Here is a 20,922-nt window from a genome sequence, read left to right on the forward strand (position 1 = left end):
ACCTGTCGTATCTCTCATGTTCAACACCTGAAAGTGCTCTTTTTTTATACTCTGCAAACCCACACTGTAACTCCTGTCAACATTATGCTAACTCTGTGTGTCGCCGTGAGATCGCCCGCTCTGCAGCACGGAGGCCTCGCTTTGTTTCAGCTGCGATGGAGGCACAAAGAGCTTTGGATCATTTGGACGAGGACGTGACTTATGCCTCATTAAAAAGCTATTAGCACAAAGAGCATCAAAGCTCAGGCCGGCGGCTGCTCAGCCTTTAGCCTGTGGCAGGCCAATCAGCCTGCAAGACACAGCTCATTTTACTGAAGAGCAATGATGCTGTTATGGAGACATGGAGGGCTTGATTAAAGACAGCATCCAGCAAAGAGCACATTTAACTGCAGCCAGAGGCAGAACAGAGTCATGTTTACATTTATTAATGGATATTAAACCATTTTCCACTCATCTAGACCGTTAACTAAAGAGCTGTGATGTTATAAAGTGATTAGAAACTATTTCAAAACAATTAGCACCTCTTTATGTGTTATAAAGGAAATGTATTCTGCAGGCTGAGTGTTAAAATGCTCAAAAAGGGTGAAAAAACCCAACAAGATAACAGCTCTTCTTCTTCTTGTTATGGAGGCGAGGCTCTTTGAAAGGCCTTTACTGTAAGTGCTGGATATCTGTGCCATCATATATTTCATACAGTGCTTTTTGAAATGCTGCTCAGAAGAATTAAATGTGTGCTCTATCGGCAGCCAGGGAGCACGATAGCGTTGCATCATAGAGAAGCACGGAGCACTCGGAGAGATTACAGGCACACAAACTGGAGCGTGATTCTTTCAGTCCTTCCCACAACTCTCCTCCTCCTGCAGAACACCACGACACTTGTCTTGTTATGCTGTTTACTTGCACGCAGGAAACCAGAGCCCTGAGGAGGAGCTGCACGTAAGAAAGACCATGTTTAAATCAATTGATGCAGACATTAAAAAGTCTTTACCCTGCCAACTTCTTAGGACAATCAGCGTCAATGTCCGATTAGACTGATGAGTGAACAGAGCAGGTAACCGAGTAGGCGAGTTGTGGATACTGTACTGTGTGACGTCCTACCCAGCCCAGTAAACCTTCACACCTGGGGCAAGAGTGAGTCTGCGGCATGTCCTATCTGCCCCGGGAAGGGTTCACTGGAGCACATCCTGAGTAGCTGCCCAACAGCCCTCGGAGAAGGCCGCTTCCGTTGGTGATATGAGCAGGTGCTCTCTAAAGCCGTGGCCAATAACAAGGCAGAGGAACATCGCCTCTGTCAGGGCTGGAGAGCAGCCACAGACGACACCAGCCGCCGGCCTGCTCATGTCAGCGCTGGACTGGAAGCTATGAGTGGACTGAGCAGTTTAAGAACCAGGAGCTGGTAGAGCAGTGTCGGAGGAGAGGCTCGCTGTGAGACGGTTGAGGTGGGGTGTGGAGGCTGTGCGAGGTTTACACCCTGCTTGGCATCACAGGAGCTGCCAAAAGAAGAGCCATGAAGTCCACCATAGAGGCCGCAGAGAGGGCATCGAGGTGGCTTTGGATCTGGAGGTCTGAATCTTGAGCCAATGCTGTTCGGACACAAGCCGAGGCCTGATCCACCCTGGCTGTGTCGTCGACCAGAAACACCCAAACTCTCTCCCTCTCTCTTCGTCACGCACATTTAAGAAGTCACTGTCAGGTTTAACAACAAGGACTCTTTTCTTTCCATTAAAATCTAACTGGATTTATTTCATTCATCTGAATCTCTGGACTCGATTTAGCAAACTGGGTTCCTCAACCCGAGGATGTTTAAGAAATCCAGTTAGAGCAGAGGCAAGATTAACCACGTTACCAAAGGGTGCATTGTTGCACTTACTGTTGAGGCTATGCAGACAGGGGCAGCACTACACGCAGGTTTATGCAGAGTAATGAGGACACATGAGAACAACCTCAGGCAGTTTGAAGTAAACCAATTACTTTAACTGCTTATTTGGTGGGTAAACACTAAAATACTACTGCTTAGGCTGCAAAAAGAAGTTTGCTTTCAGGTTTCATGTTCCAGGAACAAAACAGCATCATGACCAACACACAGTTTCCTCTTCCAACACCTACGAAGGAAACTGGCTTTAATCAGCCTCCTTAGGAGCCAAGAAGAAGTGAGATCAAACACCACACAACTAAATCTATCAGACGGATAAAAAGCTCTGCAACATTAAATACGTGAGACAAACAGAGAGATATTCTGAGCGGCTTCAGGAGGACCAGGACTGTTGACTGATTAACACACAATCTGTCTCTCTCTGGTGGTCATGGACAAAGAGGGAGACGTAACAAATATCTCTTGTGCACAATGTGAACATTTATCAGAGTACCAGTGATGTCATTTCCACACATTTCTAAGTTAAAGCATTAAGACTGGCATTTTGGCCGTCGCCATCAAAACCAGAAGTGACCACATTTGGGCGTCAGGGTGGATACACATTAGGATGGGCATTTCAAGCAAATATACAACTTTTCCAACAAATATTAGTGTTGACATGAGGAATGAGACCGATTAACTTTTTCACAACTGTTGGTTTATTTCGTTCTCCAATGAGTGTGTAGTTGTTACGAGTTATGATCTGCTAGTTTGACCTTCCTAAGGGCTCGATCAGACAGAGCGTGTTTTGCAGTCTGTGAAACGCGCGGCGCACCGCACTTCCTTTTTTGTTGAAGTCTACGGTTAAAGCCTGTTGTCAAGGCAACCACCAAATCATAGCCATCATTAACCTAACCGTTATATTGTAAACTGACAGAAGGCCCGCCTCTCCTTTCATCCGATTGGACGATCAGAAAAAACGGCCATGACGTCGGGCGCTTTCCTGCTTTGAGTTGAAGTTTTTTCAACTCGAGGCGCTCGGAGCGTTTCCTCAAAAACGCGAGGCGCACTCTCTGGTTCTGAATCTCACAGCGCCACACCTGTCTTACCGGCACCTGGCACTGATGCTTTCTTCTTCTGTTGTTACTTAATGGCAGTTGGCAAACGGCTTTCAGACACGCTACAGCCACAGTCTGGCAGTAGTAACGCATTACAACCAGACAAAACAATGGAAAAATATATTTAAAAGATGAGATAATAGTCGCATAAACTTTTAGATTTTTTATAAATAACTATTGGAACATTTGGAAATCATGACAGATCTCAAAGACAGTGCTTCTCAACTGGTCTCACCTCAGGACCCACCTCCTCCTTCATGACGAATCGAGACCCAGACTTTTTCAACCACTCACATATATTTAATAAAAAATGGTGCAGTTTGGACCTGAGACGGAGCGAAACATCAGCATGTCAGCTTCACAAAACACAACAGAATAATGGTCAAGCAAAATAGTGGCAGGGCGTAAGAGGAGAATATTCCCTGAGTGTGAATACACTACTACACTACTACTGCACGCACCTCAAAGGAAACCTATGTCCTTCAAAATAAAAGTGCAGCATCGACTTTTTACCTCAACTTATTTTTTCCAAGCACACATCCGCCACCCTCCCGACCCACCAGTCGAGAACCACGGCTCTAATACACATTGTCGTGAGAATAAACTCATCAGAATAATGTTTACTGAGGTAAGAAGTTTGCTCATGTTTAACTGTTTCAATATAGTCGAGCATCTTTTTGCAACCAGTACAGTCGCCCCCTGCTGGCCATAAGAAACAATACAGGTTTAAGGCACTTTCACACCGGCGTCCCTTCTGAAACCAAGAGGCGACGCCCACTTCTTATATACAGTCTATGGACATTTCTAAGAGGACAAACAGAGCAGGATACATGTTTCAGGTCTTCATCATCATCACAAACAGAAATCGTGACTCCAGCCTGTGCATGTGAAGCTGTAAAATCCCTTTCAGTACATTTATCGCCCACAAAACTGCTCGTTAGCGGGGAAGGGAAACCCTTTCATCCAGCAGCTGCTCCGTCTGTGAACTGCACAAATGTAACAGGCGCGTTCAAATCCTGAATAGACAAACGGTGTTTCTGAATAGAAAATAAACTGATGGTTATCTGCTGCAGCGGAGGGAACAGCAGACAAATAAATCCCACATCCTGCTGACTGGAATTAATATCAGCCCCTGGAGCATTTAAAATGTGGACAATGTTAATACGGTTGCAGATTATGTTACGGCCTTCTTAGTTTGATTCTCTCTCAGACACACACGCTGATCTAAGAGGTCCCGAACAGGCGAACACAGAGATCAGAGTCTCTTCTTTGTTCGTCTCTCCCCCTCTGCTGGCTGCATCCTGGGATTTTTACACGAGCCGGCTGAGAGGAGAAGCTGGGTACCAGGCTGAATAATATACAACATGCTGTGTGTGAGTGTGAGGGTGTGAGCGAGTGAAGGTGTGTGTTTCCTCGCCCCCTGTATTTAGAGGCAGGTTGTGTCGCTGTGGTAAACACAGCGCTGACAGTCGGCTCAGGAGGAGCCAAACATCTGATTTAACACCGGCGTCCTGGAGGGCATTAACGAGGAGCCCTGTAACACACACACACACACACACACACACACACACACACGCCGCCCACAGCCCTGATTTCCATGGTGACTTTCAGCCAATGTCGCGCTGCTGTGAGGGCTCTGAGGGGCGGCGTGGTTAGTATGCTGAACGGTCGTCATCGTTAACAGATACAAACTACATCTCTCCTCCGTCTGTCTCTGTCTGTTCATCCTCTCTGTCTTTCCTCTGTCATGTGACTCTCGGTCCCTCACTCCAGCTCTCTGCACTGAATAAAAACATGGAAGCTCAGAACCTGAAACATGAGTCAAAATTGTGGTTGGTTTTAAATGAAGTGAGTTTTCAGCTAATTTCCCCCCGTCATGTTCTACAGATGCTTTTGTGGTTTAATGTAAAATATACATTTTACTGACTGTGGAACACAATCGCTAATTACTTACAATTATATCAGATTTTACTGTTTTGCTCAGACATCAAATATAATAACAATGATCAGTGTTTCATTTCTGTGAATTTATCTTCTTATTTAAAAGCTGCTGTGACGAGTTTTCACTTTGTGTCGAACTTGGCGACCCCTGCGGACAAAGCGGTTAGCCTTATGTCTCTTTGCTGATCTTGTTCTGCATGAGCTGTTACATTACAAAATATCTTATCTGTGTTCTTTAACTGTCAAATGTGTCCCTGACTATGTTTCTTTGTTATGGAAAATGTAAACAATGGCTGTTTCAGCAGTGTGTTGTAAATCGACCCAGTGGCAGAAAAAAAAGTCAGAAGTTTACGAGAATAAAGTCGTAATTTTATGAGAATAAAGTCGTAATTTTCTAAGAATAAAGTGGTATTTGAGTCATCTCAGTGCGGGCGGCTGGCTGCTCTTCTGATATTCCCCTTCATAAAAACATGTAGGCTAAAGCCTGAAATTACAAATTTTTTCTCGTAATCTCTGATTTATTTTTCTTTAATACGCTGTCCTAGATAATGTCCGACTGTGTGAGATAAGATTATTTTTACAAGTTTAAAGCAATTTAAAGGGAAACTGTTACAGAAGGTCTGTTAAGATGGCGTGATACATGAGCAGCTCGGGATCGCTGTAGGTCTGAGAATAATCATGTTTTAATAAAAAATGGATGAGAGGAAAGGGAAGAACATCTTTATGCAAAACCCACTAATTTCCCGTGGTCACCCAGAACCCTCCTGCAGCCGTGTTGGTGAGCTTCTGAAACTCTTTCATCTCCAGCCTCGCGTGCAGTGAAGCTGCAGGACAGCTTTGTGTTTATGAATCAGTGTAATCACAATCAGAATATTCACGACGTGTTCAATAAACCATGTGTATAATGTGGCACAGACCCTCCCTTCCTCTCTTGTCTTTCTTATGCAACTTCACGTGAACCCGCGGACCGGCTGCACGAAGGCGGTCCGCTCCCTCCGTATCCAATTATCCCTGCATGCCTCCTGTGTGGATAATGCCTGATCACTGCGCTCCTCCTCGCTCCATCAAACCTCCTGTTTCTGATTTTTATTAGAGCTGCTTTCCTGCGCTCGCCTTGATCTCGCTCGCCTCTCTTTGTTCCTCTCTCGTGTGACGAGTAAACAGAGTCTGCGATGTAAAACCGACTGAAACTCAGAGCACTTTTCTCTTTGAACACGCCGAACGTATACAGGCTGATTGTGTAACGGTGAAAACAGGGAGGACACGTGTGTGTGTGTGTGTGTGTGTGTGTGTGTGTAGAGGGCTGTCACATAGCAAGGCCTTTCATGTGTGTGTGAGTTCACAGTTGGGTTTATTTGCTCAGGCAGGTCATTTAAAGAGTATTTTAAATCACAAAACTGAACTATTTATTTATTTATATTCTTTCATATCCTCCTTTAGACTGCAAACAGGCTATTTGATCTTTACTTTAACTTGATCCCCTTAATTCAAATTATTCATGTTTGTGCTTAAAAGATAGTGAGAATCTACACGATTAAAGTGTTTCTCTTAATAGCAGAGGTTGATGGGATCTTAATCCCGTGCAGAGCTGCCAGAAATGACCTCCCATAAGTCCCTTTACACAAAGAGGTGATATATTATTAGTTAGGGACGTGGATTTTTCAGGTATGACGTATCAGCGGGCTGCAGCGTACGCAGGAAAAACAGTCGGTGTGGAGAGCAGAAGCAGGCAGAACGTAATCCGCCGTAACGACATCCCCGTGTAGGTACCAGATGTGCTCGGCTGAGACATCGGCTCGGGGGTCCTGCAGTTACAGGTGATGTTACACGTTGTTGGCTGAATGTTGGAAAGTGTAGGGATGCCGTGAGGTCGCACCGCAGACTGTCAAATATTAAAACGAGAGAAGAAGAAGACGATCTCGTGAGAAGGACTGAAAATATATCTCCTTGTACCTTACAGAGCGGAAATACATCTTCTTGTTCTTACCTCTTAAATCAAAATTTGACAGTCTGCGACGCAAACACTCGTACGAGCTGTGCTCGGCTGCCAGCTCGGCTCGGGGTCATCTAATTTAATAGCAGTTCTGTGCTATGAATAAATGTCTTGCTGCAGTCTGGGTCTAATGGGTCTCTGGGTCTAACTATATCAATGCCAAAAAATACATCTTTCTGTAGAGATGTTTTAAGAAACAAATACCAGATAGATATGTTTAATATATTTATTGCAGACAGTGACCCATCTTTACACAACTCAACCCTGACCCTCCCGAGCACATCTACCTGCACCGGCACCCATCAGCTTAATCTGGCGCCAATTAAGCTTCTTATTGATCACTATAAACAGACATCTGCAGCAAGTTCAGCTCACAATCTGCTTTACAACAAAGATTCAGCTTTTGATAGTAAAAAGGAAAAGGAATAAAAAGCTAACTCTCATGCAGAGCCGAGGTTTGATTTAAAAGCAGGCAGCGTGAGGGACAGCCGAACGTGTGGAGGCAGAGCGGCGCAGATCTTTGGAGCTGAAAAGGCTCGCTCACCCCTGAGCTTCAACTTAGACCTGAGACCATCCGGGGTGTAATTTCAGAACGTTCATATAAAATACAGACTTTGCTTTTCGCGTGCGCAGAAACAGACGTGAGGAGTTATTACTGCATCACATGAGGTCGTGAGGTCATATCCTCACCGTGCGGTCAGAAGAAGCTTTAAAAATGTGTGAAATAACCGGACATCCACTGCTGCTGTAACGTTTGAGATTAAATGACAATTTGCAGTTTTGTTCCTCTGTTTGTTACAAATAATGAGTCTTCCTGAGTGACAGGCAGAATCTGTGCGTGCTGCTCGTTGTGTTATTGAGTTAAAAATCAAACTGCTTCTGAATCTGGGTCTGCATTGTGACTTTGACAACCCCCCCGAGGAGGGACGGACTCCTCAGGGGGGTTGTTAAAGTCAGCATCTCTCCTCCTGCTGTTCATGTTCTCCCTCTGCTCTCCTCCTCCTCCTCTCATCCCCCTCTCTCTCTCTCTCTGATGCTGGGTTTGATGTCCACCCGGTCCGTGCAGCAGCCTCATCTCTCCGCTTGCATAACAATATAAAGTAATCCCAGGAGAAGGGATGAGTATTTATGCATCCAACAAGTCGTGCATCTAACATGGCTTACGTCATGATTACCAGGTAGCTTGGTCCATACTTCAGGAGAAGCTGTGCTTGTTTTAGGTCTGAGGGTTCAGAAAAAATCGGATGCAGTTGCATTAGATGGAAAGTGACCCCGACCAAGCTTGTAATCCTTCAATTAAAGTTCAAACAAAACAACCGTCCTCATGTGTCAGTTGAAAGGCTAACGTGGACACAAGAGATCTTTGAAAAGGTCACATCTGAAGACGGAGAACAGAAGCTCTGCGACAAAGACTCATCCAGCACAAAGTTATTTACAGGGGATCAGGGTGAGCGGCGGCCATGTTGGGATTCAGCTTTCAGGCACCTCTCGTCCTCCTCCCTCACAGGACTCCTTCATTTATAATAAAAACATGTTTAGATGCTCACTGCCGTGTTTGAACCAAAGAAAGTTAAAATCCAGTAACAGTCTTCTCGTCTTCTTGTCCGACGTGTGATCAAACAGACAAACTCACAGGCCGTGCAGCTTCTCACTGTCGCACGCTCAGAGCTCAGGGTCAGCAGAAGGTTTTCTAAGAGGGGCAGATAAACGCTCCGCTGTGCTCGCAGGAAGGTTCAAACAAAACACTGCAATCAAACATGTTGGAGTGATAGGCTGTCACATATCTCTGCACACGCTGACGGAGCTGTGTCATGTTTAGTTCTAAGGTAGCCTTCACCTTCTGTTCAGCAGCTCGAAAGGTAGTCGAACACTTATTTATGATAAAAAGACGACTGCTGGCTCTCCTGAGGGTTCAGCGCTCCACTTATCACTCTAATACCTTTTCATCGACTCTGACCACCAGCCCAAGTGGCCTTTCGGGCTCTTCATGCCACACTACCCGACTTGACGCCACATCAAACCATTAGAGAGAGGAGAATATCCAGAGTGTTGCTAGGAGAGGCCCTGCGGCTTCATATTTTAAAGCCTAAGGCAACCGAGCATGACAGCTGAGCACACAGCGTTTTGAGGAGCTTTTTGTTGTCATATTGAGGCAAAATCGCTGCATATTCCACATAGAAACGGTCGATTTCATTCCAGCTCCAAAATTCATCCGCTGAGTTAATAATCAGTGATTTTCTTTGAGGTATGAGCCTCAGAAATCGCAGATTGTTCTGGCTCTAGATTGAATTCAGAAGGACAATAACTTTAAAGAAGTTTTCAGCCATAAAAGTTAAATTCACAGCTGCAGAAAAATACATGAAAAGATGACAAGAGCTCGTGCTGCTTTGTCACTCCTCTTTAACGTTTTAAAAGCAGAGACAACCTGCATTGTGTGAAAACATGTTGATTCTAAAGCAGCGATCCCACACGTCAGGCTGGGATAATAGTCTGTCGGGGATTTTGATGCCTCCCTTCATCTCTCTCTCTCTCTCTCTCTCCTCTCCGTGTTCATGTAAATGACTCGGCCTTCGGAGGGTTTTTGTCGCCTTGAGGAGAAGATGAGACACCGCCCCGCTCCTCGGGTCATGTGTAATATCCCACAGCGTCCTCCTCCGTCTCGGCTCACGCTCCAAACGCTCCACTTCTGTCTGAAACGTTTTCTCAGACAGTCGTGCTTCTCGTTTACGGTCGTCCAGTGTTCATGACTGATTCTGTCTCTGGATGCTGCATTTAAAGCTTTTATGGCTGAGTGCAAACTCACATCAGAGTCTTGAACTTGTGGCATCAGAGAGAAAAGAAGCGCACATATTTTTAAACTATATTTTTATCATAAACTGACTGGAAGAAGAATGATCTGACGTATCTAATCTTAAGACTGGTGTTCTTTTCTCCTGTGTTGTTGAATCGGATTAATTTCCCCCCTTTGTCTGATGTTTGTGGGCTGATCCAAGCACAGAAACCAACTCAGATATGGACTACAACAACCACAGACTCTTACGAGTACTTTGTTTACGTCTCCTCAGATAAATATTGCCATGGTCATGTGATCTGACCTCAGACGTCACTACAATTGTAAAGCACTCTCAGACCTGACAGCTTTGGTCCAGACTTTTGGACTTTACTCTGAAAGTGCGGTTTGTTTGGACAAACACTCAAACTCTGGAAAAGCCGGACTGTTTCCAAACGAACCAGGGTCCGCTTTGATTCTGGTGAGAACACAAACAGACTTAAAGATATAATCTCAAAGACTTCAGTTTCGTGCTCTTGAGCGCCACCCACCGGCTATAATCGGTAATTACAGGAGCACGTTTTCCACTTCGTTCCAAACGTCCACGGTTGGCTCCGGTTGTAACTCTTGATTTTCCTGGCTGACGGTCGCTTTCCTTTTTAGACGGTTTGCTTCATCTGAGTGTCGAGTTTGTTTCTTTTTCTTTGGATTTTTCTTCACATCACAAAAAATCACAGAATGATCTCCAGAGGAGCAGATAATCAACCTCGGAGGTGCAAACTGAACTGTTGTTTGTGTGTTGCTCTGTTTAACGTTGATGTTATCGCGTGATTTCACAATTCTCACTCAATAACGTAGTCCTCCAGCGATCTTGTGATCTCGTGAATCCAGCTGTTTGGGCCAGCGCTCCGCTACGCTCCGCTGTGGATCAGACACGCTTCCTGTGGGTGAGGACTCGCACCGTCTGACCAACCAGAACCGCTGCGCAGACGGAACGCGCCGGAGCGCGCCGGACACGTATCCTGAGGGATCCAGGCGTCAGAGCTCAAAGCAAAGGTCTGCTGCTGCCTTACCAAAAACAGCACCTTATCGTTTTCTAGCAGCTGCTGGCTGATGGAGGGAAATTTCATTGCAACTCCTTTTTTATTTTTAACTCTTCTGTTATTTTTGTTCCTGTCGTTTGTGTTCCTCAGCGTGTCTAAGCCTCAAAGAGCGCAGTGAAACATGGTGCGATGTTAAAGAGGAGATTACAACACATTCCTTTCTTTAAGGAGGACAGAAGTGACAGAACAGCATCGGAAGTTGTTTGGAGACGTGAGAGCTGAACAGAACAAAGAACAGAACTGCTGTTCCCTTCAGCGAGGTATTAACAGATAATCCGTCACAGCTGAAACGTGTCTGCAGGAGTGCAGATTAGTGAACCTTTACTAGAGAGACAAGACAAATACCTGCTCAGGTGAAATAATATGTCACACATTTCCTGATAGTGGAGTGTTTATGTGCCTTGTAGAAACACAAATAACTTCTCATTTACTGACAACTGTAAAAATCTGTCGACAGCCCTTTTCAGACCTCATTACCTGGGGACCTCTAGAAATGTGGAGGGTTGATCCCAGTATGTTCATGTCCCTCATTAGTTAACTTGCTTCATGGTGTGAGCGATTTGCAGAAAGAGCGAGCCCCAACGACATGAGCAAAAATATTAAAAGATGATGAGACGGATGATTAGCTCAGACATCCGGAGGGAGCTCGTAGAAAAGCCGCTTCTCCTTCGCCTCGAAAGGAGACAGTAGAGGTGGTTTGGGCACCTGATTAGGAAGCCTGCTGGGCGCCTCCCTGTTGAGGTTTTCCGGGCACGTCCAACTGGGCTGGAGTGATTATACAGTATAGCCCACCTGGCCTGGGAACGCCTCGGGGTCCCCCAGAAGCAGCTGGAAAATGCTGCGAGGGAGAGGGACGTCTGCTGCCACCGCGACCCGGCCCCGGATAAGTGGAGGATAATGGAAGGATGGAGATGGATGACATGACTCAGAATGTAGTACAAAGTTATCTCATGCAGATCCTGGACTTCGTGTGCTCGGGGGGCAAATTCACTACATTCAAGTCAAATACAGACTTTGTTCACCAGGTGCAAATGTGTAGCATGAACCACAGACACAGGGGCAGCTCTCTAAATTACATGAGGTCCAGTGTGAATTAATGTTATCATTTAAAGCTGCAACATCCGTACACAAATCAGACGACAGACGAGATGCATCAGATATAACTTGTGTTAAAGCATCCAAAGATCAGCAGCAGAGAAACAGCTTCCTCGTGTAAACACAACATAACCTCACCGTTTGTTCAGGAGCCATGAGGAGCTTCATGTTGCATGACACAGACTTTAATATGTTCTGTTTCAGCGCTCACACGCACGCCCACCACCAGCTGCATCGATGGCACCCAAATCATAAACAAATGTACAGCTGTGTTTCCATAGAAATGTCACATGGTTGCCATGGCACAGAGACAAAAGGACTATTTTTGTCTTTACTGGAAAACGCTGACCAGAGGCAAAACCTGGATCCACCAGCCTCTCAGTAACGCGGGCACTTATTAAGGCAAGTTTATGTATAAAGCACCAGTCAGACATAGAGCAATGCAGAGTGCTAAAAACATTCAAAGAAAAGCAAAGCAAAATAAAGCATTAAAATATAAAGCAGGTCCGGTCAGAACAATGCAACAGGATACTGAATTATAGTTCCCTGAACTTTATAACTCGTCAGTTAAACTTTTCGGTATTACGAGAATTCTTTTCCTCTTTGGCCTCAGACTGCAATGTTCAATCTTCCATTATATTTTAAAGATAGGAAATGTCATGTCTCGTCATTTTCCTTCAGTTAAGTGACCATTTTTGTCTCATTCTTTCATGTTTTGTCATTTCCTGTTTTATTTTGAAAGTAACCCTTTCTCCCTCTTGTTTCAGATCACTTTACTTCCTGCCCCTGTGTTCCCCTCGTCTGGTGATTGTCTGGCCCCTCCCTAATCGGTTTCACCTGTCATTCCCTTCCTCATGTTCAAATAGTGGCGTCTCCCTTTGTCCTGTGCCAGTTCGTACTTGTCTCAATGTCAGTCGACCCAGCATTTCTCTTAATCCATGTTCCATGTTCCTGTTCCTGTTCCTGTTCCAAGAAAGGTCTGTGAGAGTTCTAGCCAAGATAAAGTATTTTGTTCTTGCGAATTTTGTCAGCTTAGAGATTTTCTTTGTTTGAATATTTAGTCAGGTTTTCCTCTGTTAAGATCGATTTTCAGTTCTTTATTTGATGAAGGTAATTTGTTTTTTTCCCTTTTTTATGACAGATTTTAGGTTTAATAGTCGTCAGGTTTGATGTCAGGTTTGATGTCAGGGTAAGTTCAGGTTTATATTTTCATTGTCTTTTGTTCCTGCGATTTAATTGTGAATAAATATTTTATATTTACTTTGATATCCAGTCTGGTGTCGTGCATTTGGGTTCTCATCTGTCTCGGCAGATCGTTACAGGAAATAGATTCTAAGATTAATTAGAAATAATAAATATTTATAAAGGTAACAGATTAAAATAATTGTAAAGGTATAAGATCAATTAAAATAACTCATTAATATTAATTAAATTACAGAAGCGCAGACAAGGGGTGCATAGTTTAAATAATTCATCAGTCATAGAGTAAAGACGGCATTAAACAACTGGAGCAACATCACAAACCTGGTAATGATGAAACACTACACATGGAGGAAAAAGTCTGCAGTGAAGTAGAAATGTAATTTTCTGTAGAACTACATGCACGCAAGATGATTTTAAAGTGCATATGAGGCAAACTCAAAGGCTTTTCTTTGCACAGTGACGACTGTTTCTCCGTATTTAGGTTTGTTAAACTAAGACGATACAAAGACGCCCGGATGGTGCAAAGGGAAGCAGGGCTGCAAACTGATTTAAAAGTCTGCTGCAAGTCTGGAAAAGCCCACGCAGACATTGATAGACTGAGAGTTGGAAGTGAAACAACATTACAGGATGTCAAAGGTCAGCGGGAGAGCTGGCTGATGATTTTCATAATGATGCTGCAGAATGAGAAGAGGAAGGTGAGAGGGGGACGCTCGTTCAAGACCCTCAAGGAACATTTTATATCCCTGGCTTTTCTAACAGTGCGCTGAGTTGGTTCTGTGTGTAAAGGAACTCTGTGCAGGGTTTAGTGTCATCTGGTGCTGAACTTACAGGCTGCAACCGACTCCCCTCCTGAGTGTGTAGGAGGAAGCATAAAATGCAAAAGGCCCCCCTGAAGGTCCTGTTCTGTTCTGGACTCCTGTAGAAACATGGCAGAGTCCGCCGTGGATAATAAAGAGCTCATTCTAACTTCAGGTGGATTTACACACGAGACAACACACTTATGAAGCTGTTTCTGCAGATTGATCACCTACATCTTAGTCAGGTTTCTTGCATACAGGTGAGAAAATTATTTATCGCATTTGAAGATTCAGAAACCTGTTGAAAGTTTTAATGAGATTCAAAATAAAGTATAATTTCTTATAGAAGAACCCTGTATCATTTGTATCATTCTTTCATATCGGCACATTTTTTGACCAGCGAAACAAAATTAACAGCCTCTATTTAAAGATTATTAATAAATCTTGGTGCTGTTAAAGGCGCTCTGACCTCTGTGCCAAAAATGCTAACAAATGACCTGAGTGATATTTACATTTTATGTCCTGAAGATCAAATTTAATCATCCAAACAACCTAAAAGAAACATTTAGGGCCTGTGTCCACTAACCTGACCTCACTTACCGAGCGCTTCTCACCAGTGCTTACTGTTGCTAGGTTACGAAAGTTGTCTGGCGGCACTTCTGCTTCCCTCGGTAGTGACCGTTAAGTTTGTTTTTAATCGCTCTGTGTGTTTAATATTTGCTTTTATTGACAAAAGTTTTACAAAGAAAACGTAAAAACAATGAAAGGAACCCTTGAAAAAACAAAAGGATTAGTTCCTCCTCCGCCATTGTTGTTGACAAAGTTGATATTGGAAGTCCCGCCCCTTCTTGATTTTGGTGAGAGAGAAGTGACATTGACGAGCACGGTGGTGTTCCAAAAGTTTAACTATTTTCTGCTGTGAGCGCAGCGACATAAGACAGCGGTCAGTGGACACAGGCCCTTATGGTAAAATGCTTCTGAATCAAAGGTAAACAATAAGTTGTCAGAGATCAATGCTTAGTTTTCTTCTTCATGGCAGCACTGTTTTGGTGATCTGAAGGTCAAAAGAGGTCTAAACGTCTTCTGTAGATCAGTTTTGTAGATGTAAATGACATAATTGTTTAAACTGAATGTCAGCGTCTAGTGTTCAACATACACTCGGCTGGTTTACAGTTAATTAGCTGCTGTTGAAGCAGAAGTTAAATCCTTTATTGTCTCGGTCACGTTTTCTCTCTGACGGATCATTACTGCTCTAACTCAAACAGGCCCTGACCTACAACATCACTTTGATTAGCTACACTGGATCAACACACTGAAAGAGCGAGTGGACGCTAACGCACACACACACAGCTCTCCTGAGTCGCTGCCTAATGAGCATCAAACAGCCGAGCGCTCGTGTAATTAGCAGTGAAAGGTGAGTGATCTCTCCCAGACCTCTCTGCGTCTTGAACCAGATCAAAGGTGGCAGTTAAAGAAATGATCCATCCTCGACGAGCTGCTCGGGACCTGACAGACTTATTATTCTCTCAGATGTTTGCTGAAGTGGCCGACAGCAGCGGCAGAGGAGACGTCCTCACCTGGACGGAGGTGGTGGTCCTTTTTGAAGTCTCTTTGTTCTACAACAAATACACACATTAGCGCTTACTTGTGGTCACGGACACACACAAACTGTGAAACAACTGAAACGTAGCTTCTGCCAAAACGTCTGACTTTTAGCTAAAATTGAACTGCCACTTATGAACCAGCGCAAGCTGTGTGCAAAACGGGTTAAACGGGTTAAGCATTCGTCTCCCTGTTACCTGAGCCTTCTGCACACGAGTTACGATGCGATACGATACGAAACACTTTACTGTCCCCTTAAGGAAATTAGTCTTGGACTCCAGTGCTGCGCACACCTCGCTCCCATTACAGCAGGATCAGTAAATTAAAGACACTAGAAACCAACACAATTCACATGTAAACAAGAGCACATGCCAGTGAAAGACCACAAACATGTATTGCACGAAACCAATATTGCACAGATCAGTATGAAGCAAGAGGAAGGATAAATAAAAAAAATGAAGGAAGGAAAATATGAAAATACAGGAACACCATGATCATGACGAGTTATCATCATCTGACGTCACGGTGGTGCAGCGATGTTATCCCGACATAACGAGATAAATAAGTTCTGTACCAGAGACGAGGTTGTCCTGACAACTTAGCAAAATACTCCAACACCAATAATTCCCATAAACTCGTGTGTTTGCTTGGAGCCTCCCTGACATGTTAAATCTCTTTCAAACACAAACGATGTTTAACACAGTTCTTTTCTTAAAAACGTCTCACAACCTCCATCATTTGGGTTAATTTGATGGTATAGCCGGGATTATTAATTTAGCATTCTGTTAGCTATCTCATATCAAAGGTCTTACAACTGCTCTCACTGTCTGAGTAGCGCTCTTAAAGATGAATGTGTGTGTCCCTTTAAACAGCCTCCTAAATATGGAGAATAATGTGTGTCAGTGAGATTTAGCAGTAAAGCTTTTACACTCATTTGACAAATCTATTTATTACACCTTCTACAAATACATCATGCCTCCAGTGACACAAGAAAGGGGACGTCTTCTAGTTAATGTCGGTGCTTTAAACTTGCTGCAGTGAGAAAGTTTGTGACGAAACTTGAAGTGAAGATGCAACACACTGCATATACAACACACTGATTGGGTGATGTCTTCCCCTTGTAAGTCTAAGATCGTCTTGGCCTCGGGATGCCGTGGTTTTGTCTTTTGTTTTTATCTTCTGTTCATGATCAAGAAGGACAAAGTTTCTCTCTGGGTGCTATGTGTGTGCATGCTTCTCCGAAACTTTTATTCAAAGCTGCAGGGGTCAGAGGGCAATAATACATCTGTATTTCAGCTGCTCTTTGTGTGACTCTTCATTTCCATCCATCCTTTATCCATAACACTTATCCTGTTCAGGGTCGTGGGGGGGAGCTGGAGCCTATCCCAGCTGTAATCACAGGACTGACACACCGAGACAGACGACCTTCCACACTCACACCTGCGGGCAATGCAGAGTCACCAATGAGCCAAACGAGCGGACTGAGGGAGGAAGCCGGAGTACCCGGAGGGAACCCACGCATGCAAGGGGAGAACATGCCAACTCCACACAGAAAGGCCGTTCTCCGTTTCCTTGTCACATATTTTGCAGTCCAACATGTCACTGCCTTAAAAAACATCCTCTATTAAACAGTTTTTTGCTGCTTTTCTGCCATAAAAAAATAAACTCCTGCAGGTGTAACAGGAACATTTAAACATCTCTTTTAAGTGAACGTCTGCTGGCACTGCAACAGCTCAGGAACAATTGGTTCTAACTATCAAACAGGTGCGCTGAGAGCTGTCGTTTGTCAGGCCTGTGCTCTAAAAGCATCACCTTGAAACCACTTTATTCTGCCCCAGAACAAACAGCCACTTGTCTGAGGTGAAAAAGAGGGATGGGAATCATGACAGACAGCCCGTCAGATTTATAGTTTAAGAGTGATATGTCAGAGCGGAGTCATAAATGATGTCACACTTTATTGGCCCCTGCAGGGATCTTCTTGTCTCTCTTGGCCCTGTGTCAGGAAGGTCAGTTTAAAGGGCCAGCTACCGAACGACAGGGATCCTGCTGCTTGCTTAAGGGCACGTCAGTAAGGTGGATGCTTGTCAACACAAGGCCTTGAACCCCATTGTCTCCGTAGATTGACTGAATTGAAATTGTCTGTGCATGTTGGCAAATATGGTGGCCGACAAGCGCAGTGGTGCTGCAACAACACAAACGATTTCCATGAGGAGAAACAGGCCGCAAATTCAGAAACACGTGCAATGAAGGAAACAGACGCGCTGCAAACAAATGTATTAAACAGCAAACGTGCTGCAAATACACAAAGAAGAAAAGACACAAACACAGAGAACACATGTGAATCCAGTCATCACAACAAAAGTGCTCCAGGGCTGTAGGGGGCGCTAAGAAGAACAGGGGCAGCAGGAGTCTATATTGTTGTTTGAACAGCCAGCGTGTTGGATGTGCTGAATACATGGTAACAACTCTCCCATCCGGGGAGATAAGGGTGATAACCAGCAGGTAAGACTTGTAGCAGGGGTGATAACCATGTAGGTCAGGTTATAATACGCCTCCACAGAAGAAACATAAATCAGTGCAATGTTCTGACATGCTAAAGTGCCAAATACCAAGTCTGAGGGTTTGCAAGATGCGAGTACTGAAGCTTTCATCCTCCTCCTTTCCTTTCCTTTGTGTCCTTCAGATGAAAATGACTTACTTAATATTCACACAACACAGCCCAACACAGTCAACTGTAAATCACCCCGAGGTGTTTGCTTCCGAAATCTGACAAATCATTTCGACTCACAGTAAAATATCCCGGAACTAAAAACTTCCTGCAGCAGCAGAGTGACAGACAGACTCGAAGAAACCAAACGCCGAACATGCGTTTTCCAGATCAAAGTGAAAATACTTAAGCGGCACAAAATTGTTGCAAATTGCTGAGACATGACTGGAAACTCAACCAACCCGGCAGGAGAAGAGGTAGAGAGAGGACCAGAGCATTAGAGACGAGAGAGAGAGAGAGATTGAAACAGAAATGTTCACGTGCTTGAATGAATGTAATGTGATTTCCTTGTGGGAGTAAGGACTGTGTAGTATACAGGCTCTATAACCGTACGAGTAATAAGTGTGTGCATGTGTGTGAAAGAAAGAGCAACAGACAAAGAGAGAGAGCAGCAAGGGCGGGTAAAGAGAGTGAGTCTTTTTACCTCCAGGAGCCTTACTCTCACTTTGTTGTACGCCTTCAGCCAGCGCACTTTGGATGGAGAGCAGGGGGGAGGGCCGTCCTCGAAGAAACTGAGAGGGGTAAAGAAAAAATATGCAAAAATTAAAAGGAGAAAAGTTTTAAGATCGACCACATTGATTAATAAAGTAAATAAAGTTCCCATCTCGAATATTTCAGCTCTGTGCTCTTGAGCGCCACCCATTGGCGATAATCGGTAATTGTGTGAGCACACGTCCCACAAGGCCCTCCCTTTGTCACAGTTGTAACTCTTGATTTTCCTGGCTGACGGTCGCTTTCCTTTTCAGACTGTTTGCTTCATCTGAGCGTCGAGTTTGTTTCTTTTTCTTTGGATTTTCACTTCTTGTTGAAGTTGTATCTGTAGTCATCCATCTTTTCTTTGTTTGTTCAGCCATAGTAGATTACTGTTTACTCGCAACACTTGCAGAGACCGGAAAAGCAGCCGCTTAGCTCCGCCTACCCTCTCTGGCGGACAAACCACTGCTGGCTGATGGAAAACGTCACTAACTGGGCGCTGCTTGTGATCTTTTCCGCAAATGTCGCCACAGACACCCAGTCTGTAATAATACTATATACTGCATCAGCGGGCCATAGGCTCAATCACCATCGTGTTACCTCATTCGTTGATAGTGACTTAACATATTTAAATGAAAAAGTTTGAGACTGTTACTTTAAATACCCTGAATCTTTCAGTCATTGGAAAGGTTCAAGTATCTCTGAAACGACACTGTTATTCCTTAAAGATTGAACCTGTTCACTTGCCGTCATAATCAGATCTTCTTTTAACATCCTTCCAACAGAAGCGATAAGAGAGTACATCCATCCTTGCTCTGTGCAAAAATGTATTCAAACAATGATCTAAAAGAAGTATGAGGCTTCAAAAGTCCGGCTAAGTGAGGACTGTTGATTTATCCACCTTGTGTTACAGTGAAAGCATGTTATAATGGGATCTTTTAATGGCCTGTAAGCAAGTGAAACCTGTCTCACTATTGTTTAAAGAGCCGATTAAGTTTCTGAACTTTGGGTTGCCAGTAGCCAACTACGGTCCCTTTCAGTGCTATCTTACTCTTTTTGTTATATGTAATACACCTGGACCACAGCACAGGAGCTGAAGCACCACCAAGTACGTGATCCCTCACCACCTTCCCTCCAGCTAAATGTTAACATTGCATCGCATTGCATCAGAATATAAAACAAAACTGACAACCTTTCTGACTAATCATGCAAAGCTAAATCTTTTTTACATACCAGATTTTAGTCTGAGTTTTGTTATCATCCAAGATTGGTTTGGGCAAGATGACCGAGGAGTCCTTCAAATCCTTGTTGGAACCAGGCTCTGGCAGTGGATGCCGCTCTTTCTCAGCCTCTTCCTCCTCCTCTTCCTCCTCGTCCCAGGTCGATGGCTGGCTGTTGAGAGGGGGACGAGGGCCGCTGGGGTGGCAGGTCTCTGGATCTCGCCTCTCCTCAGGCTCAGAGCTGAGCTGGGAGCTTGCTGGGCTGAGGTTCCCCGATGAATCAAAGCGGCTGCTGTCCGGTGGACTGTTGGGAAACAAGATTGTTTTTCAGAATACGGTGGTGTCTGGGTAGGCAACATTTAAATACAGGATTACTATAGAACTGAATGGTTTTATTCCAAAACTCTGTATTTAGGAAATGATCACTAAAAATCTTCAATCCAATCAGAAATTATTACCAAAGACAACTGATTTTCATTGAAAATACAGCTTCAGCTTCAAACTGATTTTGGAATAAAACAATTCATATCATTTATTTAAACAGGAACTTTGGGTAGAACTCAGGCTAGAAGCTCCTCACCAGACCCAGGGAAGAAGGTGACACGAAACAAGGGTGTACAGGGTTCAGTAAGGAAAGCTGAATGTAGATCTTTCTATCAGTCACGTCAAGAGACGGCTGCCATTAGCACTGGGATGAGTTGTCGTTCTACCAATTCAAGGCCGAAACAAAAGATGATAATAAGAGCAGCTATTACAGATTCTAAGACTCTGTCTAAAAGTCTAATTCACCTATTACTGCAGCACATTTACCAAGTCTACTAATGTATGTACCGTACTCTGATAAATGCACATCATTCTTAGTGTTCAACCTTTTAATAAGATTAAAACTAAAAGGTTAAAAACTCTGTTAGAGTAATGGGGACACTCTTAACCTGCCTGATAAAATTCATAAGTGCCTGACTGAATAGGAGAGTACTGTCTGGCTGC

At 44.0% G+C, this 20,922-nt stretch overlaps 1 protein-coding gene across 1 annotated transcript in view; it reads right to left on the minus strand.

The window, feature by feature from the left end:
• LOC138609844 (protein unc-13 homolog B) overlaps positions 1-20,922 on the minus strand; it is a 187,698-nt gene that overhangs the window by 101,186 nt on the left and 65,590 nt on the right. Inside the window, exons 9-10 of the mRNA XM_069682510.1 lie at positions 19,949-20,239; positions 18,666-18,753 (exon numbers count right to left, since the gene is read on the minus strand). Coding sequence (XP_069538611.1) covers positions 18,666-18,753; positions 19,949-20,239 — 379 coding nt within the window. The remainder of the gene's footprint in view (positions 1-18,665; positions 18,754-19,948; positions 20,240-20,922) is intronic.

This window comes from Semicossyphus pulcher, unplaced genomic scaffold, assembly GCF_022749685.1.
Source record: "Semicossyphus pulcher isolate SPU_LCO1_2020_fin unplaced genomic scaffold, fSemPul1.0.p SCAF_6, whole genome shotgun sequence".
NCBI classification, from domain to species: domain Eukaryota; kingdom Metazoa; phylum Chordata; class Actinopteri; order Labriformes; family Labridae; genus Semicossyphus; species Semicossyphus pulcher.